Source organism: Arachis ipaensis, chromosome B10 (genome assembly GCF_000816755.2).
Source record: "Arachis ipaensis cultivar K30076 chromosome B10, Araip1.1, whole genome shotgun sequence".
Lineage (NCBI taxonomy): Eukaryota > Viridiplantae > Streptophyta > Magnoliopsida > Fabales > Fabaceae > Arachis > Arachis ipaensis.
Genome location: NC_029794.2, coordinates 33235736 through 33253285, shown reverse-complemented (window position 1 = coordinate 33253285; position 17550 = coordinate 33235736). Strand labels below are relative to the sequence as shown.

The following is a 17550-nucleotide window of genomic DNA, read 5'->3' as shown; positions in this document are numbered from 1 at the left end:
TATACCCTTTCTTGAAACCTTGTGACCAAGGACAATTCCTTCGGGTACCATAAAATTGCATTTTTCCCAGTTCAAAACTAAATTGGTTTCTTGGCACCTTTTCAAGACTAGGGTAAGATGGTGCAAGCAAGCATTGAAAGAGTCACCAAAAACAGAGAAGTCATCCATAAAAACTTCAATAAATTTTTCTACCATGTCCGAGAAGATTGATAGCATGCATCTCTGAAAGGTAGCTAGGGCATTACACAATCCGAATGGCATTCTCCTGTATGCAAAGACTCCAAAGGGGCAAGTGAAGGAGGTCTTCTCTTGATCCATGGGGTCAACTATTATTTGGTTATAGCCAGAATATCCATCAAGAAAATAGTAATAAGCATGGCCAGCCAGCCTTTCAAGCATTTGGTCAATGAAAGGGAGGGGAAAGTGATCCTTTCGTGTGGCATCATTTAGCCTCCTATAATCAATGCACATCCTCCACCATGTCACTGTTCTTATGGGAATGAGTTCATTATTCTCATTGACAATGACAGTTGTGCCACCTTTCTTGGGTACCACTTGAACCGGACTAACCCATGGGCTGTCAGATATTGGGTAAATGATCCCAGCCTTACATAGCTTCATTACTTCCTTTTGAACAAACTCCTTCATTGTGGGATTCAATCTTCTCTGAGATTGTACCACTGGTTTAGAATTCTCCTCCAAGAGTATTTTGTGCATGCATATGGCAGGGTTATACCTTTCAAATCATCAATGGTCCATTCCAGGGCATCTTTGTGAGCTCTCAGTACAACAAGGAGTTTCTCTTCTTCTTCTCCACTTAAGGTAGAGTTGATGATTACGGGGAATCTATCTTCTTCACCAAGGAATGCATATTTAAGGTGAGGAGGCAAAGGTTTCAACTCTTATTGTGATGCACGTTCACTCTTGGCTTCGATTGGTTCTTCCAGTGCTTGTGTTTCTTCATAATCTCCCTCTTGTATGTCTTTGATTTCCTCTGGTTGGTTCGCTACAAGAACTTCTTCAACTAAAGTGTCCACCACATCAACTCTCATGCAATTCTCTTTCTCTGCAGGGTATTGCATGGCCTTAAAGACATTGATAACCATTTGCTCCTCATGTATCCTGAGAACTATTTCTCCTTTCTCAACATCAATAATTGCCCTGGCAGTGGCCAGAAAAGGTCTACCAAGAATGACCGAGTTACTCCCCTCTTCATCCATGTCCAAGAATACAAAGTCGGCTGGGAATATAAAATTTCCCACTTTCACCAAGAGATTTTCCACTACTCCATTTGGTATTTTGAGGGATCTGTCAGCAAGTTGTAGTGACATCCTTGTAGGTTTAACCTCTTCTATCATCAATTTCTTCATCATAGCAAGAGGCATTAAGTTGATGCTTACTCCCAGGTCACAAAGTGATTTATCAATGGCCATGTTCCCAATTGTGCATGGTATAAGGAAGCTGCATGGATCCTTGAGTTTTGGTGGAAGTCCCTTTTGAATGATGGCACTACACTCTTGAGTAAGAACCACGGTTTCTTTCTCCTGCCAGCTTCTCTTCTTGGTGATCAATTCTTTAAGGAACTTCGCATATAATGGCATTTGCTCCAAAGCTTCGGCCAATGGAATGTTGATTTCAAGTTTCTTAAAGATTTTCAAGAATTTTGGGAATTGTTGGTCCCTTGTTTCCTTGTGTAACCTCTGTGGGTAGGGAAGTTTGGGTGCATAGGGCTTTACACCTTCTTTCTTGTCATCTTGTTGTGGCTTCAAAGTCTCATTGCCTTTCTTGGAGGTTAATGCTGTTTCATCCTTCCTATTGTCTATCTTCTCCTCTTCTTTAGACTTTATTGCTTCCTGAAGAGAGAACTTTTGCCTGGTCTAGAAATTCGCAGATAAATCCTCGTTGCAGGTATAGCTTCTAAACCAACAAAAGTCTTTTCTTACAAAAATTTTGGTTGTCACAAGTAACAAACCCCTTTGAAATTGATAACCAAAGTATTTAAATCTCGGGTCGTCTTCTCAAGGAATTACAGAGAAGTATGTTCTTATTATTGGTTATGAGTCTTGTAAATTGGGGGTTTTGAAAGTAAGGAACCAGTATGTTAAATGATAAGAAAAATAAAATAGTAATAATAAAATAAACTCTTGGCAAGGTATTAGAACTGGAAGTCCTATCCTAGTTATCCTTATCAATTGTGATGAGAATTGGATTTTTCTCCCACTTTGTTAACCTCTAACTATGAAGGTAAGTTAAGTGGATGAATTAATTTTGATTCCTTAGGTCCTAGTCTTTCCTTGGGAAAGGCTAGAGTTAATGGAACTCGAATTAATTCTTGAAGAATTCCAATTTTTAGTCAACACCTCGAGTTTGATAACTCAAGTGTTACCAATTACTTAACCAGAGCCAAAAGGAAGAAAATATCTAAGTTAAATTAAAAGCATCCATATAAATAAAGCAAAGCAAAATTAAATCTGAAAATACCTCAAATTGCATTAATAAAAGAAATCAAATCTTAACATGGATATTCATAAATTAAATTGAGAAAATAAATAAAAGAAAAATTGAACCTGATAAAAAGAAACAATCCTAAAAGTAAGAGAAATCCTAATCCTAAATCCTAAGAGAGAGGAGAAAACCTCTCTCTCTAAAACTATATCTAAACCTAAAATTGTGTATTGTGAGCTTGTTATTATGAATGAATAGATTTCTCCACTTTATAGCCTCTAATCTGTGTTTTCTGGGCCGCAAACTGGGTTGAAAATATCTCAGAAATCGCTGGAGAAGAAATCTGCCACGCTGATTTTCGCCACTGCGATGCGTCCGCGTGGAGCACGCGTTTGTGTCATCTAGCGTCAGGGAAACTATAAAATATTATATATCAGATCAAAGCCCCGGACGTTAGCTTTCCAACGCAACTGGAACCGCATCATTTGGACCTCTGTAGCTAAAGTTATAGCCGTTTGAGTGCAAAGAGGTCAGGCTGGACAGCTTAGCAATTTCTCCAACTTCTTGTATTCCTTCCACTTTTGCATGCTTCCTTTCCATCCTCTGAGCTATTCCTGCCCTGTAATCTCTGAAATCACTTAACACACATATCAAGGCATCTAATGGTAATGAGAGAGGATTAAACATAGGGAACTTAAGGCCAGAGAAGCATGTTTTCAATCAAAGCACATAATTAGGAAGGCAAATGTAAAACCATGCAAATAGTATGAATAAGTGGGTAAAGAGTTGATAAAAACCACTCAATTGAGTACAAGATAAACCATAAAATAGTGGTTTATCACTTCCTCATTGATGTCCTTTGAATCTTTTCCACCACTTTGCCACTTCTTAACTGCACAGCTTTACACTCTTCTCTTGGGTTGGGGATTGTATCACTTGGGAGACCATTGGCTGGCCGTTCAGCTTATTTGGCTAATTGTCCCACTTGCCGCTCAAGGCTCTTCATGGTTTCTTCATGTCTCTCTTGTCCTTTGATCAAGGTCTCCTGCCCCTTGGCTAAACCTTGAGTGGTCTGGGTAAGTGACTGTGTGTTTTGGGTAAGGGCTTGCAAGGCTGCTTCAAGACTTGAGATCCTGGTTTCATGATGGTCAATGGGTAGTATGATAGGGTGTGATTGTTGTGGCTGGAAGTTGTTAGAAGCATTGAAGTGGGCATTTTGTGAGTTGAATGGTGGTGTGGAGAAGTTATTTTGGTGAATTTGTGAATTGTTGTGGTGTGGTTGATATGTGTTTTGTGGTTTCTTGTATTGGTTAGTATTGTTAGATGAATGATTTTGGTTGTTTGTGTTGCGGGAGTGGTTGGAGTTGTTGTTCTTTTGCCACTGATTTTGATTCTCACCCCACTTCAGGTTGGGGTGGTTCCTCCAGGATGAGTTGTATGTGTCACCATGGAATTCATTCTGAGAAGAATTTGAAGCATTCTGCATGTATTGAACTTGTTCTTGTTGCTGCTCAACATTGCCTACTTCACCTTGGCCCCATTCAATTGAATGTTGACTTATTGTACTCATTGAGGCTAATTGGAGGCCATCTATTCTATTCGCCATCATTTCCATTTGTTGTTGGATTTGTTGATGCATCAATTTGTTTTGTGCTAATATAGCATCAACACCTTCAAGCTCCATCACACCTTTCTTTGGGGTTGAGTTATGATGCCTCTCTTATGAGTAGTAATATTGATTGTTTTTAACAACTTCAATAAGGTCTTGAGCCTCTTCAGCAGTCTTCGTCATGTTGAGTGATCCTCCTAATGAGTAGTTTAATCCTCTCCTTGCTTCTAAAGTCAAGCCTTCATAGAAGTTTTGGAGTTTAACCCAGTCACTAAACATGTCAGGTGGACATCTTCTCATTAGTGCCTTATATCTTTCCCAGGCTTCATACAGTGATTCTCCTTCCATTTGACTGAAAGTTTAGACCTCTGTCTTCAACTTAATAATCCTTTGAGGTAGGTAAAACTTGGCTAAAAACTTGCTCACAAGATCATTCTAATTGTTGATGCTTTCTTTGGGGAATGTCTCTAACCACTGAGTTGCCTTGTCCCTCAAAGAGAATGGGAATAACAACAACTTGTAGATGTCTGGGTGTACTCCATTTGTCTTAACCGTATCACATATCCTCAGAAAAACAGATAAGTGTTGATTAGGATCTTCAAGAGGCCCCTCTCCATAGGAGCAATTGTTCTGTACCAAAGTGATGAGTTGGGGTTTCCACTCAAAATTATTGGCATGGACATTTGGGGTGACAATGCTGCTCCCACAATGCCGTGGATCAGGGATGTTGTATGAGGCCAGCACCCTTCTAGGTGGTCCATTATTGTTAGCAACTCCCTCAGGAGGGTTGTGCAAATTGCCCTCCATGACTTGGTTTTCTCCTTCGGATTTCTTTTCACCAATTATCCCCTTTCCTCTTGCTTCTCTTCTTAGTCTTCGGAGGGTTCTCTCGTCTTCAGGATCAAAAGAAGTGACTACTTCTCTCCTTGCTTCTGACATACAACAAACACAAACCAACAACACAAGTAAGGCACTCTATTGCTAGAGTGAAGTTAAATTTAGTGAAACAAAATCTCAAACAGTTAGTGGGCTTAACAAAGAAAAGAAAAATGCTTAATCTAAACTACCATTTACTTAATCATTGTTATTCTTTTCCAATCCCCGGCAACGGCGCCAAAAACTTGATATGTGAAAACTAGACTTCACGTGCAACCGGCAAGTATACCAGGTCGTATCAAGTAGTAAAACTCACTGGAGTGAGGTCGATCCCACGGAGATTGGTGGATTAAGCAACTTTGGTTAAATGGTATTTTAGTTAAGCAAACATTAATTTTATTTCATGAGATTTGAATGCTTGAAAGAAATTGCAAGGAGTTAAATGACAAGAATAATATTTAAAAAACTGAAGTAATGAAGGAGAATTAAATGACTGAAAGTAAATAACAGAAACTTAGATTGCAAGAAACTTAAATGACATATTAACTAATCTTTCAAGCCACACAATTCCCAGGATCTCAACCAAGGGTGGTTACATCTCACATACCAACCCAAAGTGTATTAATCAAGAAAATTATGAAAGAATAAACTCTAAACTAAATTATGTGACTCCTTTCTCAAGTTCATCACATAATTCACATAGATTCAACCCCTCTCTCGATGGTGATTGAATCTTTGAAGAACAAGAGTTTTCTCTTGGATGAACCACTTGAATTAAGAAGGAGAAGAAGAGTTATCAATTCATTCAAATAAACAGAGCTCTTCCCCCTAATGAAAATGGGGTTTAGTGAATCATAGCTCCAATTTCAACAACAATTGCAAAGATGAAAATTAAACTAAGTGTAGGGAAGAATGAAGAAGAAGAAGAAGAAATTCTTAAAACTGAAAGTTCACGTCCAAATAAAACAAAATTGCTTTCTAGTATATCCTCTCTTCCAATGCAGTAAAAGTAAAAGTAATGAAAACTAGTATAAAGGTAAAAGTGTCTAAGAGTCTCTAAAGTACAAAACTTTTCTCTATTTATACTAGTCCTAAAACTCATTGAGAGGTTCTCAATTGGGTTAGCAATTTGGGCTTTTTCTTGTTGAATTGGCTGGTGATGATTGGACTTTTGTGTGGTTTAAACTTTCTCTAATGAATTCTTGTTGTAAAGTATAGCTTCTAAACCAAACAATAGTCCTTTCATACAAAAATTTTGTTTGTCACTAGTACAAACCCCTAAATTTTATAAACCGAAGTATTTAAACCTCGGGTCGTTCTCCCTATGAATTGCAATAAAGCACCTTGTTATTAGTTATGGAGCATGTTTTGGGGTTTTTGATAAGAGGCATGGAAGGTAAATGGCAATGAAAATAAACTAATAACTAGAAAGCTCTTGACAAGGAATGAGAATTAGAAGTCCTATCCTAGTTATCCTTCTCAATTGTGACCACAATTATCCGTTGCTACCACTTAGTTAACCTCTAACCATGGAGGAAAGTCAAGTGGATGAATTAATTTGATTCCACAAGTCCTAGCCAACTCCCAAGGGAAAGACTAGCTTTAGTGGTATCCAAATTAATTAGCAACATCTAATTATCAATCAACACGGGAATTAGATAACTCAAGCGTCACTAATTACTCTACCAAAGCCAAGAACACTAAAATCTACACTAAAATCCAACCAAGCATTTTATCAAACACTTGGAAGGCATAAAAGGAAAGCATAGTAAAATTGCAAGGAATATAAATCTACACTATTCAATTGCAAGGAATTAAACAACAATAAAGCAAATCAATGATAAAAGAACATGAATCATAAATTGCATTGAAAGAAAATAGAAGAAGGAAGAGTGCATCAACAAAAAAGCAAGCAATTACAAGAATGAAATACAAAATTAGAGAGAGGAAGAGTAGAGGAACAAGAAATTGTAAAGGAAAAGTAAATCAAAGCATGAATTAAACCTAGATCTAAGAAATTCTAATCCTAATTCTAGAGAGAAGAGGGAGCTTCTCTCTCTAGAAACTAAACTACATGATGCTAAGCTACTAAACAATTGCTCCCCCCTTGCCCAAGCTTGAATTCTGCATGAAATAGCATTAGAAATGAGTTGGGTTGGGCCCAAAATGCTTCAGAAATCGCTGGGGGCGATTTCACTTTAGTGGGCCACGGGCAACATCGGCGCGCACGCGTACATGGCGCGTCCGCGCCCCTGAACGCGATATAATATATGGCAAATTTTATATCATTTCGAAGCCCCAAATGTTAGATTTCCAACGCAACTAGAAACGCCTCATTTAAACGTCTGTAGCTCAAGTTATGGTCGATTGAGTGCGAAGAGGTCGGACTTGACAGCTTTACGGTTCCTTCATTTCTTCATGAGTTCTCCCACTTTGCATGCTTTTCTCCTCACTTCTTCCATCCAATACTTGCCCTATGAACCTGAAATCACTCAACAAAGATATCAAGGCATTGAATGGAATTAAAGTGAATTAAATTTAGCTATTTTAAGGCCTAAAAAGCATGTTTTCACATTTAAGCACAAATCAAGGGAGAATTGCAAAACCATGCTATTTCATTGAATAAATGTGGGAAAAGATGATAAAATTCCCCAAATTAAGCACAAGATAAACCACAAAATCGGGGTTTATCAGCTGGCTCATTAGAGTGGAATTTGCTGGCCTTTGAAGAGAACAGAGAGAGCAGAGCTTGTTCACATCATTTCTGGCCCATTGGGCATGTTGCTGGCAAACACGCCTATGCAAATGCAAGTTAGCAACATGCTTGTGGATTTCCTAGGCTGGATCTTCTTACAAGGGCGTTTCCAACTTGGTTTCCAAGTTGCCAACGTGCTTCCTGCTCCTTGGATTCAATTCTTGTGCTTTATTTTTGGAGCTTAAATTTGCCTCTGGTTTGAGCTTAAATTTTGTGCTCCACTATGGACTATTATATATGGTTGGAAAGCTCTGAATGTCAGCTTTCCAACTCAACTGAAAGCATCTCAATTGGATGTCTGTAGCTCAATTTATCCTCCATTAAAGATGGTAAGGTCAGCCTGCCAAAATCGCACACGTTTTTGGTGAACACGCCTTTGTTCTTCCAAGTTGCCAACGTGTTCAGATTCTGAAGCTCTAAATGAAGCCAGCTTTTGAAGCTTCAAACGAATGTCAACCCCATACTATGATATATGGTTGGAAAGCTCTGAATGTCTACCTTTCAATTCCGTTGAAAGCACTTCAATTGGATCTCTGTAGCTCAAGTTATACTCCATTGAAGGAGGTAAGGTCAGCCTGCCATGGTCGCGGGCGTTGTTGCTGAACACGCACCTTTTCAGCACGTTAGCAACGTGCCAGCCCCTGCCCCCTTGCTCCATGCTTGCTTCTTGGCGTTGCCATTACACACGCCTATGAACCCAGTGTTGGCAACGTGATTGAGGCTTGGAATTGCCCTCCAAGACTGCCTTCTAGCTCTAAACCTTGCTTGCAATGTTGCCATTGAACACGCCTTTAGAATCTGGTGTTGGCAACGTGCTAGCCTCCTTCCCTGGACCAGGCTTCCTCCTTGGCGTTATCATTGGACACGCCAATGCATCCTCAGGTTGGTAACGTGCTCGAGCTACCATCCAGGGCTATCTCCTTCCTGAACCAAGCTTTTCTTGCTGCGTTGCCTTGGAACACACCTCTAGGAACCAGCGTTGGCAACATGCTCTCCAGGGCTGCCTCCTTCCAGGCTTTGCTCCCTGGCATTGCTTTGGAATACACCAATGAATCAGCATGTTGGCAACATGCTCGAGCATAGAAATGCTCTCCATGGTTGCTTGGCGTTTCCATCAAGCACGCCCATGCTTCCAATTTTGGACAACGTGCTCGAGGCTTAGAGGTGCTTTCCATGGTTGCCTGGCGTTGTTAGTGGACACGCCAATGTGTCTCTGAGTTGGCAACGTGCCAAGTCCTTCCCAGAATCACTCTCTAGGGCTGCTGGCATTATCACCAAACACGCCAGTAGTAACCCAAGTTAGCAACGTGCAAGTCCTCTGCTTCCTTACCAAGCTTGATGTGTTCTCAAGCCTTCTTGCTCCATTGCCTTCTTGCTTCATTACCTATCATTAATCAAAGAAACTTCCTCAAAGTTTTTCCATTCTATGCAATCAATTTCAAGAGATTCATTCACATCAACTTGTTTATTAACTCCTTGAATCATTTGCATGAATTTGGCTACAATTAACCTAGTCCTTGGTATTTTTATGCATGGGAGTAAAACTCATCAAAGTGCTTGTTTATTTCAAAGATAATGAATGAAAATAAGATAAAACTAACTAAAATAGCTAGCTAATATAGTAAATATGTGAATGCATCAGTGTGCGTGCGCACACAAACCAGAAATCACAAATTCTGCAGTATTCACAGAATTCAGATTTTGACACCAAACTTTGAATGATCATAACTTCCACTACAAAAATCCATTTTTTACAAACTTTATATCCATTTAAAGATTTTTCAATGAACGTTATCTTAAAACAAATTTCAACAAATTTTGAAAATTGAGGATTAAGTTATGATCCATCAAAGCTAACCAAAAATTCATTTTTACCAAAATTTCACAAGGTTCTCAGTTTTCTAATTTCACAACCAAAACCAAACCAAAACTACAACTACATTAACTCCATCCCACATCAAATTTTACCATTTATGCTACAATCCACTACTCATATCATCAAATTCTCAAACCCAATTATCCATGATTTCACACTAAAACTTCTCTCATCTACCAAACATAACAATAATCATTTTACCACTTTCAACCATCAACATCAACCTCATTCATTATCAATATCAATAATCAACATTGTTTAACAACATCAATAATATTTCTCATTCAAATTCATCATACATCATACATCAACAACATTATTCAACAACATCAATTCCTCACACATCATCAACCAACCCAATTCAACAACCATATCAATCCAAACCTATCCTATGGGTCACTAGCCTAAGTGTCCAGAAATATTATATATTACATAGAGGAAACCGAAACCATACCTTGACCAATTTTCAATATGCACTAAATCACCAAGTTAACCTCAACCAAGCTTCCACAAGTTCTCAAACTCAATCAAGCCATCAATTCAACTCCAAGCTCCAAGTAATGCAAATAATCACAACTTCAAACTATATATTCACATAATTTCATAACCAATCAACCTAGGGTTCAACTTAATCACAATTTTACAAGGGTTCAAGACACTCTTACCTTGCCCAACAGTTTTGGAAGCAAAGCCCAATAGTAATCAAGTGCTAGAGTGTACTTAAACACCCAAAATCACAAAATTTCACTCAATACAAAACCCTATAATTTCAAATTTTTGGAAGGAAGAACTGAGAGGAATTTCGTGATTTTCTTACCAATTTCTTGGGTGGGGTTTGTAGAGCACTCTGCGGTGATCGCGTGGCCACAAACGGTGTGGCGATCAGAGCTCCGTAGCTCAAGTTATGAGCTTCGGAAGTTGAAGATGAATAGTAACAATGGAACCCTCTTCCCTCTTCTCTTCTCAGTTGGTTTGTGTTGTGTTTGAGTGTGTTGAGTGTTAATGGGTTCATTAATGAAGGCTTTATATGTTGAGCTTGGGCCCAACTTGGGTCCAGTCCAACCTGTTAGCGTTTTTAGCCTGTTTGGCCCAACTTTAGGCCAAACCTTTAAAGTTAATGCCCGGTTTTTTACTCTAATTATTTTTCTATAGTTTTCTACTGTTTTTAATTATTCTCTCACAGTACTGGGTAGACTTGAACTGGTTCGGCTTCCGGTTCGTGGTTTTACGCAGTTTTTCGCAGAAAATACTTTCTCTGACTCAAAAAAATCTATTGAGTCCGAAAATCATATTTAAATCCTCAAATTCTCATTCTAAATTTTCGGATCCTATTTTGGGCGATATTAATTATTTACTTAGATGATTAATTAGTCTCGGTTCTTACAGTCTGCAAGTTGGTCTTGTGCTGGGATGTGCTGAATGAAGAGCTTCTTTTTGGAGAGAAAATCTCTTACAAAGGACTTATTGAGAGCAAAATGTTTTGATTTATTATATAGAACTGGGTTGGAAGATAGAAGAATGACACTTTGATTATCACAGTATACCACTGCCTTGGCAGAACATGGTATTCTGACCTCGGTAAGTAGATTTTGCAACCACACTATCTCAGTTACTGCATCTGCAATGCCTCTGAACTCTGCTTCTGTGCTGCTTCTTAAGACTGAAAATTGTTTTCTACTCACCCAAGATATTAGGTTGGGACCTAGGTAGATTCCATACCTGCTGGTAGACTTTCTGTCATCAATGTCACTGGCCCAATCTGAGTCACAAAAGCCATAGACTCTGAAATTTGTGAATTTTCTGAACTTTAGACCATACTAAGTTGTGTCTGAGAGATATCAAAGGATTTTTTATTGCCTTCCAGTGTGAGCCAAGAGGGATGTGAAGGAATTGAGCAACTTTGTTGACCGATAATGAGATTTTCAGTCTTGTGATTGTTGTATACTACAAGCCTCCAACTATCGATCTGTAAAGTGTAGGATTGTTGAAGTTACCATCGCCGAAGCTAAGAGCTTGAGAGAGGATGTCATTGGAGTGGGCACAGGTTTGGCAGTGCTCATTTCAACTCTTTTGAGGAGATCTTGAATGTACTTCATCTGCTTTAAGGTTATTATCCCATTGCTGCTATGTTTGACTTCAATTCCAAGGAAATAGTTCATTTAACCTAGGGCTTTAAGAGAGAAGGTATTGTGGAGCTGATTTATGATGGAGTTTATCTCTGATTCTGAGTTTTCGGTTACCAAAATATTGTATACATATACTAAGATGTAGACTGCTGAGGATGAGGTGAATCTGGTGAACAGAGACACATCTGATCTGGTGCTTGTGAACCCAAACTTAAGGAAGGCAGAGCTAAGCTTTGTGAACCATGCCCTTAGAGCCTATTTGAGGCCATAAAGGGAACGTTGCAGTTTGCATACTTGATGTGGGTTTGAGAAGGTGAAATCCTCTGGTTGTGGCATGTATACATCTTCACAGAGGTCACCATTGAGGAATGCATTGTTGAATTCGAATTGGTGTACTTTCCATCCCTTCGCAAGTGCAATACTGAGCATGACTCAAACAGTTGCAGGCCTGACTACAGGACTGAAGATTTGGTCATAATCAACTCCTTATTTTTTGTGAAAGCCCTTTGCTACAAGCCTCGCCTTGTATTTTTGGATTGTGCTGTCAGGATTTCTTTTAACTCGGAATACCCATTTGCAGCCTATGGGTGTCGAGTGTTAGGGTGGATTGATGAGTCTCCATGTGTTATTTTTCATTAGTGCTGAGTATTCTTCTTCCTGAGCGATGGATTTTAGAAGATTATCTGCAGATTCCAGGCTTGATGTTAGGGTGGTAGTGAACACTTTTGGCTTGGTGATGCCGCTTTTGCTCCTGGTTTGCATTGGGTGAGTGTTATGCCCAGTGCTGATGGACTGAGTGTTCAGCTGAGGGACTTGTGATGTGGTGGCAGCTGCAAATTGCATGTGAGGGCCAACTTCCACCTGTAAAGGGATAGTTTCAAAGGAATCTGCACTTCTAACAAGGTTAGTTTCAGACTCATAATTAGTGACATGAATTTGTGTAGGTTGTAATGAATTATATATAGTATTGATATTAGTGGGGGTGCATGATGAGCGGATAATTTATACGCTTTTCGGCATTATTTTTAGGTAGTTTTTAATATGTTTTAGTTACTTTTTATTAGTTTTTATTCAAAAATCACATTTCTGGACTTTACTATGAGTTTGTGTGTTTTTCTATGATTTCAGGTATTTTTCTGGCTGAAATTGAGGGACCTAAGCAAAAATCTGATTCAGAGGCTGAAAAAGGACTGCAGATGCTGTTGGATTCTGACCTCCCTGCACTCGAAGTGAATTTTCTGGAGCTACAGAAGCCCAATTGGCGCGCTCTCAATTGCGTTGGAAAGTAGACATCCTGGGTTTTCCATAAATATATAATAGTTTATACTTTGTCCGAGATTTGATGGCCCAAACCGGCGTTCAAAGTCAGCCTAAAATTTCTGGCGTAAAACGCCCAAACTGGCACCAGAATTGGAGTTAAACGCCCAAACTGGCACCAAAGCTGGTGTTTAACTCCAGAAACAGCCTATGCACGAAAAAACTTCAATGCTCAGCCCAAGAACACACCAAGTGGGCCCCAGAAGTGGATTTCTGCATCATTTACTCATTTCTGTAAACCCTAAGCTACTAGTTTATTATAAATAGGACCTTTTGCTATTGTATTTTCATCTTTAGATCATTTTTGAGACTATCTTTGGATCACTTTTGATCTCTTGATCACGTTTTGGGGGCTGGCCAATCGGCCATACCTGGACCTTCATCACTTTTATATTTTCAACGGTGGAGTTTCTACACCTCATAGATTAAGGTGTGGAGCTCTGCTGTTCCTCAAGGATCAATGCAAAGTACTATTGTTTTTCTATTCAATTCACACTTATTCTTGTTCTAAGATATTCACTCACACTTTAACCTGACGAATGTGATGATCCGTGACACTCATCACCATTCTCACCTATGAACGCGTGCCTGACAAACACTTCCGTTCTACCTGCAATAGCTTGAGTGTGTATCTCTTAGCCTCCTGGTTCACGACGCATGGTTGCCTCTCCTGACAACAGAGCCTTCCATTCCGTGAGATCAGAGTCTTCGTGGTATAAGCTAGAATCAATTGGCAGCATTCTTGAGATCCGAAAAGTCTAAACCTTGTCTGTGGTATTCCGAGTAGGATCTGGGATGGGATGACTGTGACGAGCTTCAAACTCATGACTGTTGGGCGCAGTGACAGTGCACAAAAGGATCATTAGATCTTATTCCAATACAAGTGAGAACCGACAGATGATTAGCCCTACGTAACCCGTAGCTGGACCATTTTCACTGAGAGGACGGACGGTAGCCATTGACAACGGTGATCCCCAATATACAACTTGCCATGGAAAGGAGTATGAATGGTTGGAAGAAGGCAGTTGAAAAGCAGAGGTTTAGAAGCAACAAGCATCTTCATACGCTTATCTGAAATCCCACCAATGAATTACATAAGTATCTCTATCTTATTTTCTGTTTAAATTATATTTTAATTATCAAACTCATGAACATTTGAATCCGCCTGACTGAGATTTACAAGATGACCATAGCTTGCTTCAAGCCGACAATCTCCGTGGGATCGACCCTTACTCACGTAAGGTATTACTTGGACGACCCAGTGCACTTGCTGGTTAGTTGTGCGAAATTACAAAAGTGTGATTGTAATTTCGTGCACCAAGTTTTTACCGCCGTTGTCGGAAATTGTTCGAGTTTGGACAACTGACGGTTCATCTTGTTGCTCAAATTAGGTAATTTATTTTAATTTTAACTCTTTGTTTTTATTTATTTTCGAAAAAAAAATTTTCAAAAAAAATTCAAAAAAAAAGTTTATTCTGTTCTTCAGAGTTTTTAAGAACGAATTCTAGAGTTTCATGAGATATGTTGAATCCTGGCTGGCTGTTAAGCCATGTCTAATCTTTTGGACTGAGGTTTCACTTATCCTTAGAATAGCTTCTTTGCCTTTCTCATCAATTTAGCTGTTGTATGTAATGTTCTGCTGAAGCTTGGCTGGCCATTGGCCATGTCTAAATTTTTGGACCGAAGCTTTCACATAAAGCTTGGCTGGCTATTAAGCCATGTCTAAAATTTTGGACCAAAGCTTTAGACTAACATTACATGATTCCTGGAATTCTTATTAAAAATTTTGAAATCCTTATTTCTCTTTTTCCAATTAATTTTCGAAAAATTACAAAAAAATTAATAAAATCATAAAAAAAATCAAAAATAATCTATGATTCTTGTTTGAGTCTAGTATCTATTTTTAATTTTGGTGTCTTGCATATTTTTAATTCTCTTGCACTTTTCGAATATATGCATTATGTTCTTCATTGATCTTCAAGTTAATTCTTGATGATTTCCTTGAGTCTGATCTTTAAATTCACTTGTTGTGTGTCTTTTGTTGTTTCTCATGTGCATTCTCAATTCGTTAGTATCTCTAATATGAAAATTTTTAAGTTTGGTATCTTGCATGCATTGTTTATTTGATCTTGGTTTTTCATGATTAGTTTCATTTTGTTGTTGTTCTCTCTCATCATTAAAAATTCAAAAAAAAATTCAAAATTATGTCTTTTCAAGTCAATAATACAGAGAATTAAAAATTCAGAACATACAGCAGAGGAATCACAGAGAAAAAGCTGGGTGTTCAAAACGCCCAGTGAAGAAGGAATTTTGGCATTTAAACGCCAGCCAGGGTACCTGGCTGGGCTTTTAACGCCCAAAGAGGCAGCCAAATGGGCGTTAAACGCCAGAATGGATACCATTATGGGCGTTTAACGCCAGGACAACACAAGGGAGGTAAGTTAGTTTTTAATTCAAATCTTTTTCAATTCTTCATAATTTTTCAAAATCAATTCTTTTTCAAATCATATCTTTTCAAATTCTTTTTCAAAAAGCAAATCTCTTTCATTTTTCTTAAAAAAATTTCGATAATTTCAAAATGACTTTCAAAAATCTTTTTCTTATTTTTATTCCATATTTTCGAATTCATTGCTAACATTTAATATTTTGATTCAAAAATATCAAGTTGTTACTTGCCTATTAAGAAAGGTTCAATCTTTAAATTTTAAAATCATATCTTTTAGTTTCTTGTTAGTCAAGTAATCAACTTTAATTTTTAAAATCAAATATTTTTAAATTGTTTTTGAATCATATCTTCTGAATCACATCTTTTTCAAAATAATTTTCAATCATATCTTTTTTATTACTGATTTCAAAATCTTCCTCAAAATCACCTAACCACTTTCTCACTATTATTTTTGGAAAACCATCAACCACTTTTTCAAAATCCTTTTTAAAAAAAATTTAGTTTTATTTAAAAGCGTAAAGTATATTTTTTGTCCCTGAAGTTTACTAAAAGTTTCAAAAATACCCCTAAGTTTTAATTTGTTTCAATTTTATACTTAATGTTTTCGATTTGTATCAATTTTGTCCTTATCTTCAAATTTTTTGGTCAAACTATGGTCAACATTAATTTTTTCCAATAACACCCCCCAAACCCTATTCTCTTTCATCATCATCAAGAACAACTCCTCGCTAACATTCTCGTCGCCGTTTGTGCCCCAACTCCGGCCACCACAAGTGATGTATATCATATCCTCCTTCTCTCTTTCATGGAGAAGACTCCATTACAAGACCCAGCATTCCACCACCAATCCCTGACCATGGCTCCAACCAACAAGTACTATGAAGCACTTGAAATCAAATCCATCAACATTTAAGAAGAAGAAGCAAAATAAAAAAGGGCAACAGCAACATCAACAATAACAAAACACAACAACAGCTCCATGCAACAACAGATCAAAACTCCATAACAAATAAGAGGTACATGTCCCTTCTGATTCTCAATTACTTTCTCTTCTTTGTGGGTACCATATCTTCAAGCATGGTCTCAAAGATTTCAACAAAAAGATTCTACCTTTATCATATTCATTGAAATCATGTTGGGAATCAACAACCTTCTCTTCTCATGGGGCGTTGTATTTTTCAGTTTGCAAGTGTTGAAGGTAAGATCCCATAGAAATTGTTGGAGTCAAGCCAGAGATGCTTGAGCTTCTTTAGAGCTCCGATGGTGACCGAAATCCCACCGAAAAAGTCATTGTAGGACAAGTTGATGAGTTGGAGTTGAGATTTGGAGGAAAAGTTCATTGGAATATCGCCGGAAAATGTGTGGGAAGACAAATCGAGGTACCAGGGGAAGTTCATTATGTCGCCGAAGAGCGTGCCGGAGAGGAGGTTGTGAGCGAAGTTGAATAGCTGGAGGTTGGCGAGGTTAGGTTGGTGAGGTTGAGGAGCGGCGGAGGGAGGTGGCTGGAGAGGGAGTTTTTCTGGAGGTAGACTACACGGCAGAAGAGACAATCGGAGAGGGAGTGAGGGATGGGACTGTTGCTGAGTGAGTTTGGGGATGATGATGAAAGAGAATAAGGTTTGGGGGGTGTTATTGGAAAAAATTAATGTTGACCATAGTTTGACCAAAAAATTTAAAGATAAGGATAAAATTGATGCAAATCGAAAACATTAAGGATAAAATTGAAACAAATTAAAACTTAGGGGTATTTTTAAAACTTTTAATAAACTTCAGGGACAAAAAATATACTTTACCCTATTTAAAAATTTATTTTCAAAAATTTTTCCCCACTTCTCACCTTTTTCTATATAAAGACTAACACTCCTCCTCAATTAGCAATTCGGACTCTCTCTCCTTCTTCATTTATTCGAATTCTTATCTACCTACCTCATCCCTCTATTCTTGTTTTCCTCTGACACCTTAAGGAATCTCTATACTGTGACATAGAGGATTCCATACTTTCTTGTTCTCTTCTCTTTCATATGAGCAGGAACAAAGACAAAGGCATTCTTGTTGAAGCTGATCCTGAACCTGAAAGGACCTTGAAGAGGAAGCTAAAAG

At 38.2% G+C, this 17550-nt stretch overlaps 1 protein-coding gene across 1 annotated transcript; it reads right to left on the bottom strand.

Annotated features, from left to right (window-relative positions):
* LOC107620500 (putative mediator of RNA polymerase II transcription subunit 29) lies at nucleotides 903-4129 on the bottom strand. The gene is made up of 2 exons (XM_016322649.1): nucleotides 3435-4129; nucleotides 903-1872 (listed from the first exon to the last, which is right to left on the bottom strand). Exons 1-2 carry the CDS (start codon nucleotides 4127-4129, stop codon nucleotides 903-905), a joined length of 1665 nt encoding a protein of 554 aa, XP_016178135.1.

Excerpts from the sequence above, each read along its gene's own strand:
- LOC107620500 (XM_016322649.1), bottom strand. The coding sequence starts at position 4,129 with ATGGAGCTTGAAGGTGTTGATGCTATATTAGCACAAAACAAATTGATG. Across the intron at positions 1,873-3,434 it reads ACCATGAAGAGCCTTGAGCG|GCAAAAGTTCTCTCTTCAGG; the intron begins GCAAGTGGGACA and ends TTTCTAGACCAG.